Genomic DNA, 23,009 nt, shown 5'->3' on the forward strand with positions numbered 1-23,009 from the left:
CATTTATCTCAGTTCTGCTTCCTGCACAAAAGGCATTATTGAATTTGGAGCTGACTTAAGTACAGAAATGTCTTTATGCTCCCTCCTAGAGGGAGGACGAAGATCATAAATGAAAGTAGATGGTGACCGCTTGGCAGTTTCAGATGCGTTTTTCCTTAGTTCTGTGTCCTTGTCTGTGGTGCCTCTTTCACGCTCCCGGCCCCTGGCTGAAACAGGTGGGGCTGTGGAGCAAGCCCAGGCTTTTCCTCCGGTGCTGCCCAGACTCGCCCTCCAGCCTGCCTTCACTAGCCATCCTCTGTGTTCCTCTACCTCAGGTCAGGGAGCCAAGCATTCTTCCTTTCCCGGGCTCCATCACTCACCCTGTGTCCCCTTGCTGGACTGCCCTAGGCCGAGTGCCCTTGGTGCATCTGGCAGGGGTTCACCCTCACTTGTCCCCCCTCCTTGGCATCACCTCTGCTGCGCCCCAGCTGTGAAGCAAGCTGACCCTGGGATTGCACGCCCCTAGGATTGGCCACCTCTGGAAACTCCTTCCCTGGCTTCTGGCCTCTCTCATCCTGTTGCTCTGAACCCTCCTTGTAAGTTTAGGTGGCCCTTCCTCCTGTGTTCTGTGATTCTTCCCTGGGCTGATGCCGCCACCTTGGGCAGATAACGCTACTGATGTTTCTTCTGGTCAGATTATTCTCCTGAGCTCAGGTTGTCATTAATTTGGTGGGTGGGCATTCTCACTCAGCATCCCAAGTTCATAATGTCTGTCATTTGCAGCTTGTTCTGCTTCCCTGTATGTAACCCCCTCCCCTCCTCCTGCCTGCCATGCACCCAGCACAAGGCCTCACATCTGTATTGCTCTGGGAATGCACGTTGGTGGGTTGCCATCACCATTTTTGCAGTCACCTGGGCTCCAGATGCTGGTGGCCCATGATTCTGCCTCAGGTGACAGCACAGTGGTTGTGCCTTGGCCCCGCTGGTCTCTGTCCCCTCCCTCACCTTGTCTTCCTCATCTGGCGCTTCAACCTGCCTCCATCCCCGCAGCGCTTCTTTGTGGCACCAGTGGTGCTCACAGGAACGTTGCCCAAGTGACTCTTTGTGGGGAACAAAGTAGCTGGTGTTACATAAAAGTTTGGGGAAAGAAAAAGTGTTTGGGGGAATATATTCATTCATTCAAGTTTATATTTTTATAGGAGTGATTGATTTATGAAAGAAGATAGCTGAGCATATTTAATATGACTTGTTATAATGTTAACCTCTGGAGCTGGGGTGGGGATGTGTGTGTCTGTTTAAATTTTTTAATTTATAAAAGTCCCAAGATTAAGAAGAGGAGATTCTCACCTTATCATACAAATTAGTGGGCAGCCCGGGAGGCTCAGCAGTTTAGCGCCGCCTTCAGCCCAGGGCCTGATCCTGGAGACCTGGATCAAGTCCCACGTCAGGCTCCCTGCATGGGGCCTGCTTCTCTCTATGCCTGTATTTCTGCCTCTCTGCCTCTCTTTCTCTCTGTCTCTTTCATGAATAAATACATAAAATCTTAAAAAAAAAAAGTATTTGCCCAGATGTCATGCTATGTACACTTAAAAATTATAGAATTATGAAATTTAAATCTGGTTACAGAGATCCTAATTGACTCAGAAAAGCCCAAGAATATCTTCTAATTATTATGATTATTTCAGAATATATGTAATAGGATAGATGTGTATGTGATATGTATAAAAACAATATTGATATAAAAAGCTGGTTAAAGTAATTTATCTTTTTATTATTGAGTAAGGTTATTTTTTTTAAAGATTTTATTTATTTATTTATTTATTTATTTATTTATTTATTTATTTATTTATTTATTTATTTATTTATTTATTTATTTATTTATGAAAGACACAGAGAGAGAGAGGCAGAGACACAGGCAGAGGGAGAAGCAGGCTCCATGCAGGGAGCCCAATGTGGGACTCAATCCCGGGACCCCAGGATCACGCCCTGGGCCAAGGCTGGTGCTAAACCACTGAGCCACCCAGGGATCCCCCTGAGTAAGGTTATTTTGAACGTTAAATTTTATATTAATTTCTAAAAATCTTTAAAAAGCATGGAAGTAAAAAGGCAGTAAAGAAGTTGCAAAGCCATGTGAATTTGTAACTTGTGGATCGTGCTGAGCTTTTTAAAGCTCATCTGTTTTGCTCATAAAGTACTGAAAGTTTGCTCTCAAAACAAAACAAAACTGCTGAATGATACATACATTTCCTGTCTGTGGGTCACTATGCTGGTGATCCTCAGTTTAAGAATGGCTTTCATTCTAAATGTGGATAGATAGATGTTTGAGAAGATGGAGCATCCCTGCTCCAGGCCCTGTGGTCTGGGTGGCTGCTGGCTGAGGGGCCGCAGGGGCTTCAGAACCACTGGTCTCTGCACATCTGGACATCGTAGGCTGATTGCTGGCCGTTCAAGTTATTTTATATGCTTTTAATTAGTAGAATCAGGGCACATCTACTTCAGTCATTTCTTTTTGAAAGAAAAACTTTAAAAAACAGGTTTAGAACAGAAAACTTACAGGAAAAAAGTTTTAAAGGTTACTGTGAGTCTCCTGAGAGAACAGGTAGGATTCTCCAGTGCCCTGCAGAGCAGCGCCACTCTTATTTTTGTTAAGTTTTGCAAGTTTCAAATATAAGAAGGAGTTAAAATATTAGGTGCTCAATAAGGAGAATGTTTTATTATAAATTATGCCAGAGCACCCAGGCATTTTAAATACAGGGCCACCTGTGTCATACAGCTCTTAAATCAACCATGACAGCCTAAAAGATAGCCTTTTTCCTCACGTGAGACTGGCGGTAGGTCTTGGCATCCGTATGCTGCATGTAATCCCATCTCACTGCTCAGATATTCAGTAAGCACACATTGCCCTTTCCTGCCAGCCACACGGCTGCTAAACCGTAGGTCTGTAGCAGAGAGGGGCAGACACCGGGTGGCCATGCCACAGGCCATCAAGAGAGGTCAGACAGTGCTGGGTGGGAGGGACTGGAGGCCCCCTTGAGCCGGGAGGAATGTCCCATGCTGGCTGCAGCAGTGGACTTGTGCAGGAGAGCAGGGGGTGAGGCCCATCACAAGGCAGGAGTTCTCTGGAGTTTGGCATCCATGTGGGCAGGACCGGGAAAGAACAGGGAAGCGCGTGGCCACTCAGCTGGTGTAGATGAAGACTGAGGAGCAGGTGGGAGCCGCCTTAGGGGAGATGAAGGGGGAGGGAGGCTGGATTTCCTATGGCCTGGAAGGCAGGGGACACTGTCTCCAGAGCCTCTGTTACACAGCAGGGTCCCCGCTATTCAGGACTGTACTCCTTAGATGGACACAGACTGACCCTCCCCCTCATTCTTTACAGACCGCCTGTTTCCGAGAAGAACGTGATGTGCTGGTGAATGGTGACTGCCAGTGGATCACTACACTGCACTACGCCTTTCAAGATGAAAATTACCTGGTATGTTTGGGTCTCCAGGAACTGAGGCTCTATCAGATGGCGGGTGGCTGAAGTTGTTGATTCCCTTGTGTTGTTACTAAAAAATGAGTAAGACATTTGGAATTAAAAAATAGACTAGTGAGATTGTATACTTTGTTTTTCTAATCACTAGATAACCTGATTATTTTGGTCACTGGATTCATTACACTTAAATAAGCTGGGAGTAGGGACGCCTGGGTGGCTCAGTGGTTGAGCGTCTCCCTTTGGCTCAGGGTGTGATCCCAGGGTCCTGGAATGGAGTCCCACATTGGGCTCCCCGCAGGGAGCCTGCTTCTCCCTCTGCCTGTGTCTCTGCCTCTCTGTTTCTTATGAATAAATAAATAAATAAAAATGTCTTTAAAAAAATAAATAAGCTGGAACTGTAAAACATTTTCCACCTTGAGTTATGTATAGGAACAAGAGGGTGCTGTGGGGCTTATTACAGTGGCTCAGCTTTTAATGCCAAGCAAGTGGTCCACCTCTGCTGCTTGACAGCAGGCCTAGTATACTGCACTGGTTTGCAGTCTGCCCGGGTGAATGAGCTGGGTTTCCTGGGGCCTGCTGGCATGGGTGTTTTGGGGACTCTTGGCATCCATTTCTTCTGACTTGAGCTGGCCTTACTTTTACTCTTTTTTTTTTTATTTTTTTTATTTTTTTTACTTTTACTCTTGACCAGCCCATCGTGTGATTCACAGGTATACTGGATGTGAGTGTAGAGACCTGTTAAAGCAGACATGAGACAAGAGCTCACAAGTGAAGGGAAACCAAACCTTTGGTCTCGGGCACTTTGAATTCCAAGAGTGGCTCTAGGTTTGCCTAAAACTAAAAATATCCTTACATGGATCTCTGGGTGTCAGGGCAAGCCCAGACCTCGGAGAAGTTGGTCTCTGCCTCACTCCTCCGGCCCACACCTGCACGGCTCCAGCAGTGGCCACAGGAGCTTCAAGGATCAGCACAGCCTCAGGGCAGGGACCCCTGTCTCCCTGAGCTTATCTTCACTAAAGTGATCCGTTTCCTACAGCAAGCCTTACAAGCAACGAAGGGTCTCACTTAGTCATCTTAAGAACAATCTATTTCAAACATCAGAAAAGTCCTTTAAATTTGTTATACTCTTTATTTAGAATTTAAAATAGGGACGTCTGAGTGACTCAGTTGGTTGAACGGCTGACTCTTGGTTTCACTCAGTCCTGATCTCGGGGTCAGCCTCTGCGCTCGGTGTAGAGTCTGCTTGGGATGTTCTCCCTCTTCCTCTGCTCTCCACCCCTCCCATCCCCCAGGCATGTGTGTGTCTTCACTGTCTCTCTCTCCTAAAATTAAAAATTTTTTTTTAGGGATCCCTGGGTGGCGCAGCGGTTTGGCGCCTGCCTTTGGCCCAGGGCGCGATCCTGGAGACCCGGGATCAAATCCCACGTCAGGCTCCCGGTGCATGGAGCCTGCTTCTCCCTCTGCCTGTGTCTCTGCCTCTCTCTCTCTCTCTGTGACTATCATAAATAAATAAAAATTATTAAAAAAAATTTTTTTTTTAAAAAAATATATATACTTGTTTCTAGAGAGGGCGCCGTCATGTTTACTGAGCAAAGGCACGTGGGTCACCTCAGTACGTCCTCCCAGGGCCCCCTAGCTTAGACCTTCATGGTTGTCACTACCTTTTAAATGAGACATCTGGAGCAGAAGGGATGAAGTCATTTGCCCAGGGTTGTCACACAGATGCAGGGGCTGAGCAAGGACCGCAGCCTGGGGCTGTGGCAGGAAGTGGTGCTCGGTGTCCTTCTCCACAGACCGCAGAGTCCTGACGCCCTGGGGCCCTCTCCACATAAACCCCCCCACTCAGAGGGGACTGGCTCCAGCCCATTTCCGATTTGAATGAAGCTTCCGAGCAGTCTAGGCTATGTGGGTCTGTACAGAAGGAAAGCAACATGCCTTCCTGAGATCAGCATAGCATGTTGCAATCTGAAATGTTAGATATTGCCAGGCTTATTCTGACCGAAGACAGTTAGGAATTCCAGCTGAGAAGCCAGCCATCTTCTTGAGTGTGTGGAGTTGCACAAATGAATGTGCAGTGGAAACTAAGGAGAAAGGAGGGCAGGGTTTTGGGGCTTTTTGGGTCCTCATACTGAGGTTGGTCAACCAGGATCTGGCTGCTGTCTCTGCTGCCCCCAAGTGGTGTGTTTGGGCAAGTTCCTCCTCTCTGGATGGTGGCAGTTAGCACCTTTGTGGGGCTTGCGAAGCAGGCCAGGCAAGCTGTGCTAGGTGTCCCTCGTCATGTGGATTCATTGGGCTGCCCTGCAGTGCCAGGTCGTGTTATAATTTCTATAGTAGGTATCCAAACTTGGCCTGTCATAAACATTAAACCTGTTTCACCCTTAACTAGAAGGGCGTTGGCTTACTTAGAATCCTGTGTTACATGGCAGAGGAAAGAATTGGTTTAGTTCTTATTCCAAAAATAAATGTCTACGTGTCTGCTTTATAAGCTCTTACAGTTTACTTTTCTTACAGATTCGTTTTCCAGGAGCCTATCAATCACATAGGCTGCTGTACTACATTTTTCTTTTTCTTTTTAGATTTATAGGTAGACCTGGAAACCGTTGAGATTCAGGTAGAGGTGGTGCTTGACTTATTCCTCCTGCTTTCTTTAGAGGCTGCAGAGTTTGGCTGTTCATTCACCTAGTCTCCCCTCACCACGTGCGTGTCTGTCAGCAGGTGCTCTGGTCTTTGCCTCCATGTATCTATGATATCTACTCCATCTTCTCTGCCCTCCACAGTGCCTGTCAGCCTCACCTCCTGCCTGGACCCCCAGGCCTCCCAGCCCCTCTTCTGCTCTTGGCCTTCATCCTCTAGTCTCCTCTTCCTGGGCAGTCAGTGAAGACTTGTAAAGTAAATCAGATTGCAGCTTCCTAGCCCTTAGAGTGGGGCCTGGCCTCACCCCCACTCCTTGCTTCTTCTGTGGTTAGTGGTCTCTGAAATTATTGTGACTATACACATGCTTACTTATAGTCTCTGTTTATCCCCTTGATGTCAGCTCTGTGGAGGAGCACCCCTTGCCTTAGAGGGCTCATGGCTGAGAATTAATGAGCAAATGAGTGAGTGAACAGGGGAAAGCACTAGCTCTGTGAGTGCTATCCAGGGTCTTCCGTGAAACAGGAGCTGTTGCAGGTGTGAGTGAGGGGGGATGTAATTACACAGAACTCCTACCCTTGGACAGGTAGGCAACAGTACTACAGTGCTGTGAGATCGGGCAGGGGGGTGAGTCCTGAATGCTGTTTGTGAGGCAGGATGGGAGGGTTGTCAGTACAAGTGCTTTTGAGAGCAGGGCCTAGAGTGAAGGCTCCTCGGTCAGATGAGCCCAACAGGATGGTGCCTACTCTCCTCTCTTATGAGGCACTGAGGGCCGTCTTTAGCATTGTGGGTCTAAAGATCCACTTGCCTGTGTTCAGATCCTAGCTGTGTCACTTGCTGGCTGGGTGACTTTGGGTGTATCCTCAGGCCTCACTTCACCTGTAAAATGGGATTGTGCTAATGCCTGTAGTGAGGACTGCAATGGACATTCACAGAGATTACAGGCGTAAATCAGAGCCTGAAAGCACAGAACATAGTAGTTGCTCACTGAGTGGGAGCTTGTATTGTTGGTAGGTTCTTAGTAAATATGAAGTGATTGTTTCTCTGTGTCAGTAAACAAGGAAGTAGTATTTCCCCTCTGTTGGTTAGTTAACTACTCAGACCAGAGCATCTATCTCCTCGAAGGAAAGTGGCTTCAAGGGAAATGATTCCTCTGAGGCTAGGCCTGCCTGCTTCTCCAGCAGTCCCAGGGACTTGGTAGCCCCAGCAGTGTGGGGGGCAGCTGCCACCCTGACTCTAGCTGTTATGGCCTTACCCATCCTGGGCCTTCCTGACCTAGACACTCCCACCAGGCATCAGAGCATTCAGGGCGCTGCACCAAGAGGCTGTCCTCTGACAGAAGGCCACCCTGTATCTCCAGCCCTGGGATGAGCTGGCTCCCAGCGGAGGGACACCTGGCACCTGGGCCTTTTTCTCTTGTACTTTAATTGCTACATAAGCAGTAGATGTTCTGATTTTTCATGAGAATGTACTCATAAATAGCGCCCTTTCAGCTTGTTCATGGGATTGCCTTTCTAATAAGAGCTGCTAGTTTCATTTGGTTTTAGATAACTCACCTTCCTCCTCTGGTCTGGTGTCTTCTTCCTGTGATATAAGGGCCTGGAGAATTATTTTAAACCCAGTAGAACTTGATAGGTCACTAAACGTGTCTCTTCTTTGGGTCTCTAGCTTTTTTTTTTTTTTTTTTTTAAAGATTTTATTTATTTCTTCATGAGAGACACACAGAGAGAGACAGAGACATAAGCAGAGGGAGAAGCAGGCCCCCAGTGGGGGCCCGATGCAGGACTCGATCCCAGGATCACGCCCTGAGCCAAAGGCAGATGCTTAACCACTGAGTCACCCAGGCATCCCTCAGTCTCTAGTTTTTATTGTGCCTTCTCCAGCACCAGACCGTTTGATCACTTTTTCCATTGATTAAACATACCATCTATTGAAATTTGTTCTCTGCCAAATGCCTAACTTGAAAGTACAGCAGTATTATGATACATCAAAGGGAAATCTTGGATGACATAGGAGCAAGCCATGGATCAGACGTAAAGAGCCAGAAACTTCCATGGTGGAAGTTTGGCCTTTAGTTTTCAGGCTTAGTGCTGACTAAATACTCTGTTTTCTCCCATCTCTTCCCAATTTGTAGTACTTAGTCATGGATTACTATGTGGGTGGTGATTTACTGACCCTGCTCAGTAAATTTGAAGACAAGCTTCCAGAAGATATGGCAAGATTCTACATTGGTGAAATGGTATTGGCCATTGATTCCATCCATCAGCTTCACTACGTACACAGGTAATCACCTCTAACATTTTACAGAAACTGCATTTAATGTGTTAAAACACCCTTTCAGAGTTTTCTGTGTCACAGACCCCAGGTTGCAGGCCACCCAGAGAGATTGTGCAGTTAGCAGGTCCTCACTTTGAGCTGCCCCAGTGCCTGGCACCAGGAGATCTCGGCCTTACTGTGACAATTATGATGCTCGAGTGTCAGCCACCTGAAGCCACCTTTGCTATTTCCCTGACATTGGCTGACCCTTTCCCTTGCTGTTCCTTCTCCCTGGGATGCCCACCCTCTAGTTCATGATTCCCTATTTCTGCTTTCTCAGAATGCCTTCCCTATTCCATGGCCCCCCAACAAAACACAGAGGAAAATGAAGCAGAGGAGGTGGGCTCACACCACGGGAGCCTGCACATGAATGTGACTGGCTCTCAGGGAGGGGTCAGTGTGGCTGGGTGCCTCCTGTGGTCTGGGTCTCTTGCTCCCCTGTGAGGGTGCTGCGTCTGCCTCTTCCTGCTGTTTAAGGCCACGAAATCAGTCTGGCAGGGGGTTGTTGTTTTGTTTCATTTTTAGCAAAGTCAGATAGTTGTACACAAGTCTCCTGCCTTGCCCAGATTCCACTGGCCACCAGTAGCTTGTCAACTTTTTAAACTGTTCCTTCTGGTATTGACCTTATATTTCTAAATAACAGGTCTCTCTTGCTGTTCTTTTTTGCAGAGGAGGGAGATTAAATCACATCTATTAAAATGGGGATTTCCTCTTTACAGCAGTCTCTCTCCCAGCCCTCTCTCCCACACACGCTCTCCTTCCTCCCCTCCCATGTCATCCCAGTCCATAATAGGTAACTTTTGGTTAAATTGGCGTTTGCTGCTCATGATACAGTGCCTGTGTAAATATTACAGATGAGCCTTGCAGTTACAGTATTTACACCTGTATAAACTATCTCTTCCAGGGTTAATAGCCCAGTTTGTTTGTTTCTTTAAGATTTTATTTATTTGTTCATGAGAGACAGAGAGAGAGACAGAGACATAGGCAGAGGTTGAAGCAGGCTCCGTGCAGGGAGCCCGACACAGGATCATGCCCTAGGCCAAAGGCAGGTGCCAAACCGCTGAGCCACCTAGGGATCCCCAGACCTGGTTTTTCATAAGCATACTTTTCAGTGGCAGCCAGCTAATGATCTCCAAACACCGTGACCAAATTATAAAGCTGTGCATACACAGACATAGCAGGTAGCCCCAGTCCTATTTTTCTTGGAGCTGCCTCTGCCTTTTTTCCTGTTCCCTTCGGCCCTGGGTGCTCCTGAGTCTAGTGCTCTGCCCTCATTCTGAGAGCTCTTGCCCCTGGGCAGGTTCCCTTCCCATCTCCCTGGGGTCAGATCCCTTCTTTTGAGTCACACATCTTCCTTTCTTGGTTCATTCTTTCGATTCAGTAGCAGATATTCTCTGTAGTTTCTGGAAAAGGAGGCTCCTGAGATCATTTTATTTGAGATTGGTGTCTTAATCCCATCCACATGTGTGACTGATGGATGCGCTGGTATGGAATTTTAGATTGGAAATCACCTTCTCTCAGGACTGGGAGGGTGTGACTCTCCCTCTTTGGGAGGCTCAGGCCACCATACTCCTGTGGCGTTGCAGCATGCTCGGCTGCTGCCCTGCCTGGGACCCAGCCTCTGCCCCTGTCAGGAGATTTTCCTCAGCAGACACAGCTCCTGCTCCAGGAGTTGTAGCCATGGACCCAGTTTGAGGAGAACAGCCCTTCCAGTCTTGCCATGAGTGTTACACCTCACTGTTTGGCAGGGAAGCCAAGGTGCAGGGGTGTGGGACAGCTTGCCTTCAGCCACAAGTCCTCCCCAGGCATCAAGCTGCAGGTCCCATGTGTCACAGAGTAAGCAGAGGGAGCTGCCCCAAATCACTGTTGCTTTTTTTAGGGCGATGGGGTTTGGGACAAGGGATTTTCTCTTTTTTTCCATGGATCCCTGAGTATCGTTGTGCCTGCTAAACTGATCATTGTAGTTGTTTTCAACCTGTGACTTTATGTTCTACCTTTCTGACTGTGCCCAACTCCTACCAGAGATAAGTGTCTTTGCATTTGTCACTGATCTCCAGGGAAATTAATCTGACCAACTTATTAACAGTTTATTCTTTCCCTGTTTTCCCTAATTAGAAAGCTTTCTCTTTATTTTCTTAATTGGCTATGTAGAAGCTTCACTGTTGTTTGGCCTCCAGGCATAGTAGGAGAATTAAATACATAACTAGCACCCCCCCATCCGATACTCAGAATTCAGACTTAGCGCTTGAATGACCCAGGCTGAAACCAGAAGGCTTTGCATTTTTGGTAGAAAGTTCAAAGTCAGGTTGTGTAGAAAGTCAATCCCACCCACCCCAGGTGTGGACATGGTGTAAGGGGGTTGAAACTGCTTTTGGTAGGGCCAGAAATAAGTGGGCTTTGTCCACACGAGTGATAGCACGGCTGCATTTATTTATTTTTAAAGAATTTTATTTATTTTTTTATTCATGAGAGACACAGAAAGGCAGAGACATAGGCAGAGGGAGAAGCAGGCTCCCTGCAGGGAACCCGATGTGGGACTCGATCCTGGGACTCCGAGATCACGCCCTGAGCCGAAAGCAGACACTCAACCACTGAGCCACCCAGGCGTCCCAGCACTGCTGCATTTAACAGGCATGATCCGGGCCCTGTGCCACAGCCCTGGGCCCTCTTCTGTGCTTGCACATGGGCTGTGGTGACCTCAGGCTGTGCACCCCTCCCCCCACCCCCCTGGCTGGGCTTCTGCTGCAGCAGAACAGCTGCGGCCCAGCTTTGTGGCAGGGGAAGCAGTGGGCAACCAGGAGCAGGGAGCTTGGCACCCAGGCTTCCTGAGAGGTCAGCCCTGGATCCCAGCAAAGGCAGGAACGAAGAGTCACAGATGTAGAAAGGCAGATCGTTGGAGAGAACAAACAGCATGGCTTCCGAATGAAAGAAGAGCGGTGTGGTTTTATGAAAAGGAATATTTAGAGAACAAAAACGGTCTTGGCAGAGGAAAAACTAGAACAAGGAGCTGCGTGGAAGAGATGCAGGATAGCGCAGAGGAAACCTGACCAAGATGGAGAGCTGGGGTGGGGAGCAGGTGTTTGGGGCAGTTCTGCAGCGCCTCTGATTCGGTCCTGAGGAGGCCTTCCTGTGCTCCCAGGAGCTGCTTACTTATTCATGTGTCTCTGCCCCAGTGGATTGAGAACATCCTCATCGTGTACTCACTCCTTGTACAGTTGGTCTGGTTTTGGACATTCCGTTCTGTCCTGTTGTCTGTCTGCACCAGAGCCATGCTGCTTTAATCATGGATGCTGAGCCCGTGGAGGCCTAGTTGCCCCATCAGTCCCCTGCTTTCTGCTCAGGGTTTTCCTGGTTGTCCTTATGCAGTAACCGATCCATGTGGCCTTCTGTATCAACCTTTCTGGTTCCAAAAAAAATAGGACATTGGGAAATTTTTCATGTGATGGGCCCATCAGTCTGCAAATACAGGCCCTTTTTTTTTTACTTCTGTAAAGTTCTCTCAGATTGTAGTTCCAAGTATTAGTTATGTTTTATTGTTTCAATTTCTTTGGGAACTCCAGTTAATTATATTTTGGGTCTTCTTAGCCTGTCTTCCACTTCACTCCAACTGCCCTCCATCTGACTCTTTATTTCCCTTTTATTCTTTGTTTCCCTTTTATTCTTCTAGATCTTTCCCTCCCTTTCTTTAATGCCTTTCATCACATCTTTATTTGAACTTGTTTTCCTTTGGGCACCTTATAATTTAGTCATGGTATCTGATAAGATTTTGATTTTTTTTCTGTTTCTTCCAGAGTTAAGTCAACTCTTTGTTTCTTCCTGTTTTTATCTGGTTCTGTTGTTAGTTTGCATTTTCCTGACTCATTGAGGGTTTGTTTTGTTTTTTTTTTTTTTTTTCTCTCCTGTTTCTGTTTATTTCAGTTTGGCGTGCTGGTTACTGTCGTAGGCCTGGGGTCGAGTGTAGCACCTGGCACAAAGGAGACACTCAGGAAACCTTGTCAGCAATGTGGTGGGAACAAGAGTGGCGTGTCACCCGATTGGGAATTAGCTCATGCTAGGAGTGAGTGGTAGTGGTGCTGACCACCATTCATACCCAAGCAAAGCATTACGGGGAGACATTTTCCCGAGATTGTCATGGCTATCCTGAAATGACATTGCATTTGCTCAGCTGGTATACTGCTAGTTAAGGGCTTCGACCTCCCTAATGTGTAGCGTGGAAATGGTTAATTGATTTTTTTATTTCACTAACAGAGACATCAAGCCTGACAATGTCCTTTTGGACGTGAATGGTCATATCCGTCTGGCTGACTTTGGATCATGTTTGAAGATGAATGACGATGGAACTGTAGGTATTTTGTTGGAGATTTTCCATTTGATTTGGGGTATTGCTTGTAATTAGAAAGGACTTAAAATTTCACCTTGAGATCCAGTTAAGAAACCAAGGTTTGAATGTGAATTTAAGAAGATAAATCGATTTAAGAGAGAGTTGAAATGTTCTATTTAAGTCTAAAACATCTTTTTTGCTTTCTGTGTTTATAAAAGTAATGTATATACCTTTTCAGCTAGGGGGCTGTCAGGGTTCCTTGCATGGCTAGGCAGCTAAAGTCACATCACTGCTCAAAACTCCGGTGCAGGCTGGTCAGGTTCACTGTGACTGCCCCCCCACCCCCCCATTTCTGTTTGCAGGCAAGTAACTTCTTGTCAGGGTTTTCTCTCCGTGGGTGTGTTAGACCTAGAAGCAGAGGTCCTTGATGCAAGGCTTTACTCTCTTTCCACCAAGCTGGTCTCTTATTTCTCCATCTGTTTTTTTTTTTTTTTAAGATTTTATTTATTCATGAGAGAGAGAGAGAGACAGAGACACAGGCAGAGAGAGAAGCAGGCTCCATGCAGGGAGCCCAATGTGGAGCCCAATGTGGGACTTGATCCTGGGTCTCCAGGATCACGCTCTAGGCTGAAGGCAGAGCTAAACTGCTGAGCCACCTGGGCTGCCCTATTTATCCACCTATTGATGAGTTGATATATTGGTGCTGTCCTCAAATCCAGTCTTTGATGACAAGACCAGTGGCCTTGGACTGAGCTCTAGAATGTTGGTTACCTTTCTCACCTACATGTGAGGAAACTCCTCCTGTGTTACCACCTCATGTTCCAATCTGCTCACTGCCCACTACGAAATCCTACAGCTGAGCTGCAGAGAAGTGACTCTGGTCATGTGACTCAGCCTGACTTGGGGTGCTGCTTATGCCCCATGGCCCTGTCCTCTGTCACGACCCAAGGGAGAGTCTGGCCTTCATGGGACAGGCCCTCAGTCTTTTGGACTCTGTTCTCCATGTGCTTCAAGACCAGTCTGATTTCTCAGATGACCTACTCCCTCTTGGTTTCTCTGTGGTGATCGCTGCCCTCTCTGGCCATAGCTTTCTGTAGACATGTCACTGTGTTGAGGCCTGTTCCTGCTAACATCAGTAGCTGAGGGACTATTCTTTCCCTTTGGGAGTCTTAGCCTTCTGGTTCCCCATCTGGGGAATTCCTCAGCACCCAGCTAGTGCCTGGACCTACTTCCAGATGTTCCCATCTGGGAGATTGAGGGTAGGCTCTGGGTGAGCAGCCTTATTAGCATCCCTGGGAGCTAGAGTTTGTTTAATGAGAGCCCCAGTGGCCTGTGTGCACATGTAGGTTGAGAAGGACCGGTCTGAACACCACATGGCCCCTGGACCACACTTTGGGCAGTAATGACAGAGCATGTGGGAAATGCCACCCCTTGGGGATTGCAGTGCCATTAGGGGGCTGAGGTGGGCATTTGGGCATGGAGAGACCAGGTGTGCGAGATAATTCTCATGTGTTCTGGAAACTGCCCAATGTTTGGTGCTACAGGAGAATAATTATTTGCATTAAATTTGACTTACTAGGTTTTTTAATTGTGATCATGTATCAGTTTTATTTCGTGATTATTTGTTCCGATTTTAGAGAAAGTAGTTAGGAATTTGGCATTAGCGCTGCCCCAGGGTTTCCCTCCAACACCGCCCTCTCCCCTAAGGTTCAATCCTCCGTGGCCGTGGGCACTCCTGACTACATCTCGCCAGAGATTCTACAGGCTATGGAGGACGGCATGGGCAAGTATGGCCCCGAGTGTGACTGGTGGTCTCTGGGCGTCTGCATGTACGAGATGTTGTACGGAGAAACGCCATTCTACGCAGAGTCGCTTGTGGAGACCTATGGAAAGATCATGAACCATGAAGTAAGACACCGCATTTCCATGTCCTGTTGGTTCGAGGCCTGGAGGTGGGAGGGCCTCTAGGAAGCTGTTAGCATCTTCAGGGAAGAGATGATAGGGCTGGAGGGGGCTGCTGACCACCAGACAGGAGCAGAGGGAGTTAGGGGGTGGAGTCCACACAGGCTGCCGACATAGGAGGTGCAGGTGTGAGGGGAGGAGAGCTGCATGGCGAGGTCAGGGCCCAGGAGAAGCAGGCATCCGTGCTGACTGCATGGCCTTGGGGCAACAGGGGGTGAGGAACAGTTGGGCAGTTCCACCTGTGGGTCTGGATTCCTCAGTTGTCAGGACTGGGCCACACGCCCCTCTGTGGCAGCGTCCCTCCGCCTCCCAGATCCTGTTCCATTTCCCTTTCCAGCTGTGCGGTTTTCACTCTGACCTTCCCCCCGCCCCCATTGCCTCCCCTCTATTCCTCATACCGTTTGCTCTTCCACCTCATGTTTCTCTCATCTGTTTCTCTTGGTCATGTGTTTCTTCCTCACACCGCCTCCTCCCTCTGCCAGCATGCTCTCAGCATCCTTCCACACCTCCCTAAGGATGGCCCTCTCCACTGACCTGTCCTCAGCCCTGTCCCCCACTAACTATTTGAGTGGGGAGCAGATTAACACTGAAATGGTGGGGGGATCTTCCATTTAACTCAAATCAGAGCAGGCCATGTTTGTAAAAAATACTTTTCCCAAAGTAGAAATAAATGTTTTCACTTGTAAACAAATATACACTTCCCATAAAATGGTCAGACAACACAAAGGTGCAGAGGGTAGGTAGTGGAAATCACTGCCTCCACTTCTTAGTGATAAACCCTATCAAAGTGCAGAACGGGCCTCAGTGAACTATAAATTGCTGCGGGTGCTGAGCTTGAGCTCCCTGTGGGGCCTGGTCTGGCGCTTTCTTTGTGCCTACTTACTTGATTGTCATGCAGCCCTGTGACATGGTGCTCCTGCCGTCCTTGTTTCTAGATCACAGAAGTGGAGCTGGGCCTTGGCACCCAAGCTTGCTGCTGTGCTGGGCGTTTGTGGGGCAGGATGGTGTGTGGGGGGGAATGTTTGGTTGGATGGCATCACATCACATATAACCAGGGGGTTTTGTCTGGCTTTTTGTGCTCTGTCTACCCAGTACACAAAAACACACCATTCTCTTGGGGGGGGGTGTGGGGGGGTGTTTGGGTGTGGGGTGTTTGTGTGTGTGTTGGGGGTGTGTGTGTGGGTGGGTGGGTGTGGTGTGTGTGGAGTGTATATGCGTGCATGCACCGTGTCTCTTTTTAACAGATTTCTTTTTGATGAGCATTTAGGCAATTTGCCGTTTACTTGGTCAGAATATAATGGTGTTGTGAACATGTCAGGTGTTCTCTTTGTGACTGTTTCTGTAGAATAAAATTCTCAGAGTGGAATTGCTGTGGGTACTGGCATACGCACTCTCAAAGAGCTGAGCCAGCCTGTTCCACTGTAGTGTGTAGTGTGTGTCCTTCGCCACTTCGATGGGTGACAGTCTATCGTTCTAATTTATGTGTAAGGTGGCAACAAGTCTGCCATGAATGAAACCAGCAAAACTAAGGATTTTCTCATTTGCCTTTCTGGAATTCAGTTCACTGGCTATGGCTTGCATTTAGTTACTGTGAAATTAGGAGTGACTGTTGCTTTGGAGTGGTTGCCTCTGTCTTGTTTTCTGTAACATCTATAAACCTTCCATCTTTCTGAGTAAGTTTTCATCCCTTGTCCACCGACCTCCCACCCCCCAGGAGCGATTTCAGTTTCCATCCCACGTCACCGACGTGTCTGAAGAAGCCAAAGACCTCATTCAGAGACTCATCTGCAGCAGAGAGCGGCGGCTGGGCCAGAATGGCATAGAGGACTTCAAAAAGCATGCGTTCTTTGAAGGTCTGAACTGGGAGAACATACGGAACCTGGAGGCACCTTACATTCCTGATGTGAGCAGCCCTTCTGACACCTCTAACTTTGATGTGGACGACGACGTGCTGAGAAATATTGTAAGTGTAAACCGTCTCTCGTGCTGTATCCTCGTAGGTCTGAATATGGAGAGTGTTCTGTGGACGGTGTTGTTCCCAGTGTGATCGGTCTTAGGACTGTGTTGGTTCCAACTTTAAAAGATCTGGCAATTGTTTTCAAGAAAATACACCTTTTATTCCAGCCTTCAGCTTGGTCCCTAATGGCCCTTCTAAAGAATAAGGGTTACAGGCGCACCTCATTTTAATGTGCTTTGCAGATACTGGGTTTTTTTTTTTTTTTTACAGACTGAAGGTTTGTGGCAACCTTGCCTCCAGCATATCTGTGGGCAGTTTTTCTAACCACATCTGCTCACTTCTGCATCCCATGTTGGTGATTCTCACCGTGTTTCAGATTTTTTCAGTATTAATGTGTTTGTTACGGTGATCCATGATCGGTGCTTAGGACTTATTGAAAGCCCAGGTGATGGTTAGCAGTTTTTAGCAGTAAAATATTTTTAAATTAAGGTACATACTTTATTTGTCCTGACGGTGCTGTTGCACACGTAATAGATCGTAGTGTAGTGTGAACTCGACTTTTACGTGGGCTGGGAAAGTAAACAATGCACTTGACTTGCTTTGTTGAGTTAGTCACTTTATCATGGTGGTCTGGAACTGGACCCGAAATGTCTCCGAGGTACACATGACCTCAGCTGAAGTAAAACTGAGTTGAACGGCTCCTTTCCAGACCTCATCAGACATACTTGTGCTGTAGTTTCATGGCATTTGGCAGTGTCACCAATGCTCCATCTTAAAGCTTCACCTCAGCCCTGTCACCACTTCCAGACTGCGAGGGGCCTGGCCTGTGCCCCCATAGTGGACTTGCAAGCCCCTGGGGCCCCAGTCCCCAGGCATGAGTGCACAGGCTTCCTGCTGTCATGTGTTCTCTCTGTTCTCATTTGTGTTTCTTTGTACAGCAGGGGTTTAGGAGCAGCAGTGACCATGTGTGGGTTCCGAGTCCTCCCACTGATGTCTTGGGTCCTCCAGGTGGGGTCCTGGTTCTGGGGCTGCCCAGTGTTTGGCTGGTCCAACGGGTCCTCTGCTGTACCAGTTGGTACTTTTAGCTCCAGAGAGTTTTGCTCAGAGGCTGTAAGGTTGTTGTGACCTGGTTTGCGGGTAGAGGACCTGAGGTTCATCCAAGTAGAAGAAAGGTCTTGATTGCTGCCTAGAGAATTAGTCAAATAAGAGCCAAGCCATAGACCGCACAAAGTAGTGTTGCTGTGGAAGGGGTTTTCCTAGACTCTAAAGAAACTATTTCCATGCTGACATTTCCCAGATGAATTATAACTTTGGCTTCGTGTTTGATGAAGGATTCTAAAACTGAAAGAGAGCGTTCACAATACATTTACCTAAGATACTCTACCTTCTGCCTTTGGCCTCCGTCTCTGCCGAGAGCCTGGGAGCCCTCAGCCTCTGCCCGCATGCCTCCAGGTGGTTGTGCTCCTGCCCCGTCTGCTCGCCTCTGTGCTGGGCCGTGTCAAGCTGTGGCTGCTGTGGCTTCAGCAGGTTTGGCATCACAGGTGTGATGCAAGTTGGGCCTGTGACAGTATTATCATCCGAAGCAGTGTGTGTGTTCTCTTAACTGCATTGTGCATGCAGCAGGCACTGCCAGACCCAAGAACTGTAAATCTGCCAGTGCTGCGCTCCCTGGCGAGAACACTGCGTACTCCAGGATTCTCTGTTCTGACCCCTGACTTCACCGATTTGTAACATTCTTTCCTTTTGTTTGAACACGGATTTCATTTTGTTGTATGTGTTCTTATGCAGGAAATATTACCTCCTGGTTCTCATACGGGCTTCTCTGGGTTACATTTGCCGTTTATCGGTTTTACATTTACAACAGAAAGGTAGGTCTGGATTTATCATTCCCCAGGCAGAGCCTTCCCTTGGGCTAGATGGGCAGTCTGAGTTGGGGAGGGGGGGATGTTCCTGTGCGGGTGTGTGCCTGCGTCGGTGTTGGTGGGTCATGATCAAGGGAGCTGTGGACAGATTGGTCCTTTAAATGGGACACCTGATGACTACACAGTGACATGTAGCAGGGTCAGGCGACTTCTTCTACAAACAGGAGACTCTTCTCCTGTCTCTGTTATATAGTCTACTGCTTTTTTAACAACGCTGTGAAAATATGAAACCCATCCTTGGCTCATGGGAGGTAGTTTGCTGACTTCTGACTTACCATGAGTGTTGGCAAGATTTATTCTGAGAGAATGTCAGTGGCCGAAGCTAGCAGCCCTGTTCCCTGGTCATGCCCTACTTTCATAAGGATTTTAGCCACAGCTCTGTAGCTTCCACCATGGAGCTGGAGCACAGTCCCAGGCTTAATGGAAGAGGTGGGAGTAGAAGCCCCAGATGTAGCTCCAGCACTTGAGGACCATGGTGACTATTTGTACCTGTCAGCCTCTCTCTTGAATGGGCCTCTTTGCCGAGCTGTCACTGGCTTTTAAAGAACCTGAGCCAGGAGGAAAGGCAGACAAAATGAAACAGATGGAATCACTCAGTGCCTGAAGGAGGGCCACACACTTGACTCCAGGTACCTTCTAGCAGCTCCTAAATGCATTGATGAGAGTTCCTTCAGGAGGAGGTTGTTTCTGCTTGAGCTCATAGGAGCTCCCTTGGTGTGAGGTGCCAGGGTTAAGCAGCACTAGAGCCAAAGTCCACAGGAAGCGGTCCAAAATGCAGTAGGTGTAACGACCTATTAATCTTTCTTACAGGGGTTCTTGATTTTTCTGGGCCATTCTAGCTCAGTGGGTACTTGTTAAACCTTCAGGTTCCAGGCCCACCTGCCGAGGCTCTAGTATGACAGGTCAAGCCCAGGTCTCTCCTGGAACAGAACCCATGGTGCTGGCGTAGCACAGCATTCTTGAGCCACTTTTGAGAATCAGTGGCCAGGCCCTTCCATAAACGTGTGTGTGCTGGGTGCCTTTGCTGGACTTCTGAGTGTAGCAGTACTCAGGAGTCTCCCTGGCATCACTGTCACATTAAAAACAAGAACTAGGGATCCCTGGGTGGCGCAGCGGTTTGGCGCCTGCCTTTGGCCCAGGGCGCGATCCTGGAGACCCGGGATCGAATCCCACGTCGGGCTCCCGGTGCATGGAGCCTGCTTCTCCCTCTGCCTATGTCTCTGCCTTGTCTCTGCCTCTCTCTCTCTGTATGACTATCATAAATAAATAATTAAAAAAAAATAAAAACAAGAACTAAATAATTTGTGGACCTGCTCAAGAACTAAGCTCTGAGTGAGAGAATCACCTTGGGCTTTCATAACCGTGTGTGTGGTATGCACTTGGTGGTCACTGGTCAGTAGCTGTGCCACTCACGGTGCTGGAATTGAGAGAACCAGACAGATTGTTCAGTCTGCAGGGGAGGATGAGCCCCAGAGGATTGAGGGGCCCATTCCCTGAAATTCTCAGCCAGTCAGTGGCAGAAGCAGGAAGCCCTTGGTGGCCTCAGTGTCCAGGGCCATCCCCTGGGCCCTCTGCCGGGCCCCCACACCCAGCTACCCACAGGATACCATCTCCTGTTACATTTCTGGTTGAGCATAAGTGGTGACGTAGAGATTACATTCCCTCCTTTGCAGAGAGGTTTTCTTTGACCACCTTAGAGGGCACGTTCTTGTTAATCACCCTGTCATCCAGTAATTAGCCGTAAGGGAGACTCTGAATTCTGGCTTGATAAATAATAGTCTTTTCACAGGTATTTTGTTTGCCTGTTTGAAAGACTTGTCTTTTGCCCCAGGAAGTTTTAAAATGCTGATGAACTCACTGAATTCTCAGTAGATCAGAAAACCCTATTGCTTTATTGCAGCTGTTTTTCTGACCGAGGCTCTCTGAAGAGCATAATGCAGTCCAGCACATTAACCAAAGACGAGGGTGTGCAGCGGGACCTGGAGAACAGCCTACAGGTGGAAGCTTATGAAAGGCGGATCCGGAGGCTGGAGCAGGAGAAGCTGGAGCTGAGCAGGAAGCTGCAAGGTGAGGGCAGCGCCCGGCCTCCCGCGGCCTCGGCCCACTTGCCCTCGGCACTGGCTTGCCCTCACGCCCTGTCTCCCTCCCCTAGAGTCCACCCAGACTGTGCAGTCCCTGCACGGCTCCACCCGCGCCCTGGGCAGCTCGGCCCGGGATAAGGAAATCAAAAAGCTAAACGAAGAGATCGAGCGTCTAAAGAATAAAATAGCAGGTAGGTGTTTTAATGATAGCTGCCTGGTCTCTGTTCTTGGGCATTCATCCCTTTGGGGAAAATTTTCAGTCCTTTTCGTAAGGTGAAAAAGGGGGAAAAAAAAAAAAGCTCTGGCTTCAGTGCACCTACTTAGAGGTCTCCTGTTTTGTCCGTTCACTTGAGGTGATTTCTGCACCTTGCTTAGCCCACATAATAGGATTTTATAGTTGCAGCTAGAATCTGTTTCTAGTATCTCATCCACAAACCTTCACAACATTTTACATTTCTCTGTCTTGATTCCTCTCCTTGTAGCCCTGAGACAGAATTGCCACAGCTTATTTCTTCCCAAGGCTTTCCTTGGTGACCTGGCCCACTTTCCTCAGTGTTGTAGGTGTGGATCTGTCCTTTCATCCATCTTCTGTGGTTCCTAGATTATCAAAGCTTCCTACTCCGATCACTCTTGAGTCTTAGCCTGACACATGTGTCAGCCTGGCAGTTGACTCTTGTCTCAACCTATTCTTTCTCTCCTTTTCCTGCCTTAGAACCCCCCCCCCATCCTGATGCTGAAAAGGGCCCAGGTGAGTCAGTTACACACTGAGGCTTCCTGCGCCCCTCAGCTGCCCCGTGCTTGCTTGCACTGAGACAGGAGGACCCCCAGCCCTTGGGGCAGAGCCGTCACCTACACGGTCAGCTCACGTGGGTGGCTGAGCACATGACACTTGACACAGCAGGTTACCTGTGTGAGGAAGTGAGAAAGCTGCTAAATGATAGAGAGCATGAGGAATGATTAAATAATTCACTCTCAGGAAGTCACATGGTCTATTTTCCCTATCGCTCAGACTCAAACAGGCTCGAGCGGCAGCTTGAGGACACGGTGACCCTTCGCCAAGAACACGAGGACTCTACACATCGACTGAAAGGCCTGGAAAAGCAGTACCGCGTGGTGCGACAGGAGAAGGAGGATTTTCACAAGGTAGTTCAGAGTGTGGTTTGACGTGAGAAAGATTTAAATGATTTTGAGGTTGTGAGGTTGAAGTTGTGCAGAGGTCTGAGGGCCTCTTCCAGGACCCTTGTTTGTGTGTGTCCTGGCCTATGCTGCCTGCAGCCCCTGAGAGGCAAGATTGGCAAGGATCCTGCTGGCCACTCCGCCTCCTGGCTGGCTGTGAGGTACCCTGCTACAGCCAGCACACACTTTGCAGTGCTCGTCCTGGCTCCTGACCACCCTGCCCTGGGTGCTATACCCCCTATGTGAAAGTAAGGACATGATGGTGTGGAGGCCTTGAGGCTCCCCATGGAGGGTCTCTCTCAGGGTCCACAACAACCAACCCAGCTAAGGTCACCTGCTTGACTCTGGTGCCAGAGTCCTCACCCTTCCCACTTCATCAGGCCCCCTGCAGTGGCCTCTCCCCAACCCCCTCTTCTTTAAGAAGTGAGCTGTTCCTTATGACAGGGCATTGCAAGACCGATCATTTGTTGAAATTTGTGCAGTTCCCTTTAAATGTCTTTTATGTATTTTATTTTCAGTAAAATACATCAAACCGTATGTTTAGATACCAGTGTGTTCATACAACACGATCCTATTTTCTAAAATATATTCACTTATACACTTAAGTCGTTAAACCTATAGTTTATGATCTGTTTTCTAAAATGTGCAGGGTTTCAAACCCAGATTGTTCAGTTCACCACGGTATCCTACCACGGCGCCTTGTCTGGAAGTGCAGCGTGGGACAGGAGGCCCCGCATTACTCTAGCTAGCCTGGCCCAGAACAGCGTGGTGGAGGCACTCCACTCCTCGTGGTGGGAACCACCGTGCTAATCTGTTCAGATCTGCTACTTCCAGTACCAGACCAACAGGTACCACAGTGACTGTGCCACCCAGTTGTTGAGGAATCAGCTGCAGGGAGGTGAGGCTGCTAGGACAGCCGGTGGTGAGGCCATGTCACCCATGCAGCCAGAGAGACAACCACTTCCAAATCTCTCTCTGGTGGGGGGTTAGGTGTCCCAATGATCGTTTTTGTATGATTCCTTATTTTGGTGGAAATCTTAGGCTTTTCATACGTAACATGTACTTTCCTGATACTGCTATTTAAATAACTGGATTGATGACCACATTCATGCTTCATCCACCTTTGTGATTGTATGGATGGATTAGGGAAGGGGGTGTTGAAACTGGTGAGCCAGACTTGCCACTGTGA

The 23,009-nt window shown here is 48.3% G+C and overlaps 1 protein-coding gene across 1 annotated transcript in view; it reads left to right on the top strand.

Moving 5' to 3' along the window:
- The window catches only part of CDC42BPB (CDC42 binding protein kinase beta), a 106,476-nt gene that overhangs the window by 50,104 nt on the left and 33,363 nt on the right, over positions 1–23,009 (top strand). Inside the window, exons 4-12 of the mRNA XM_055303602.1 lie at positions 3,356–3,451; positions 8,220–8,368; positions 12,650–12,743; positions 14,430–14,630; positions 16,399–16,647; positions 18,430–18,509; positions 20,464–20,630; positions 20,716–20,835; positions 21,654–21,787. Coding sequence (XP_055159577.1) covers positions 3,356–3,451; positions 8,220–8,368; positions 12,650–12,743; positions 14,430–14,630; positions 16,399–16,647; positions 18,430–18,509; positions 20,464–20,630; positions 20,716–20,835; positions 21,654–21,787 — 1,290 coding nt within the window. The remainder of the gene's footprint in view (positions 1–3,355; positions 3,452–8,219; positions 8,369–12,649; positions 12,744–14,429; positions 14,631–16,398; positions 16,648–18,429; positions 18,510–20,463; positions 20,631–20,715; positions 20,836–21,653; positions 21,788–23,009) is intronic.

The sequence above is a fragment of the Nyctereutes procyonoides genome, unplaced genomic scaffold, assembly GCF_905146905.1.
Source record: "Nyctereutes procyonoides isolate TBG_1078 unplaced genomic scaffold, NYPRO_anot_genome, whole genome shotgun sequence".
Lineage (NCBI taxonomy): Eukaryota > Metazoa > Chordata > Mammalia > Carnivora > Canidae > Nyctereutes > Nyctereutes procyonoides.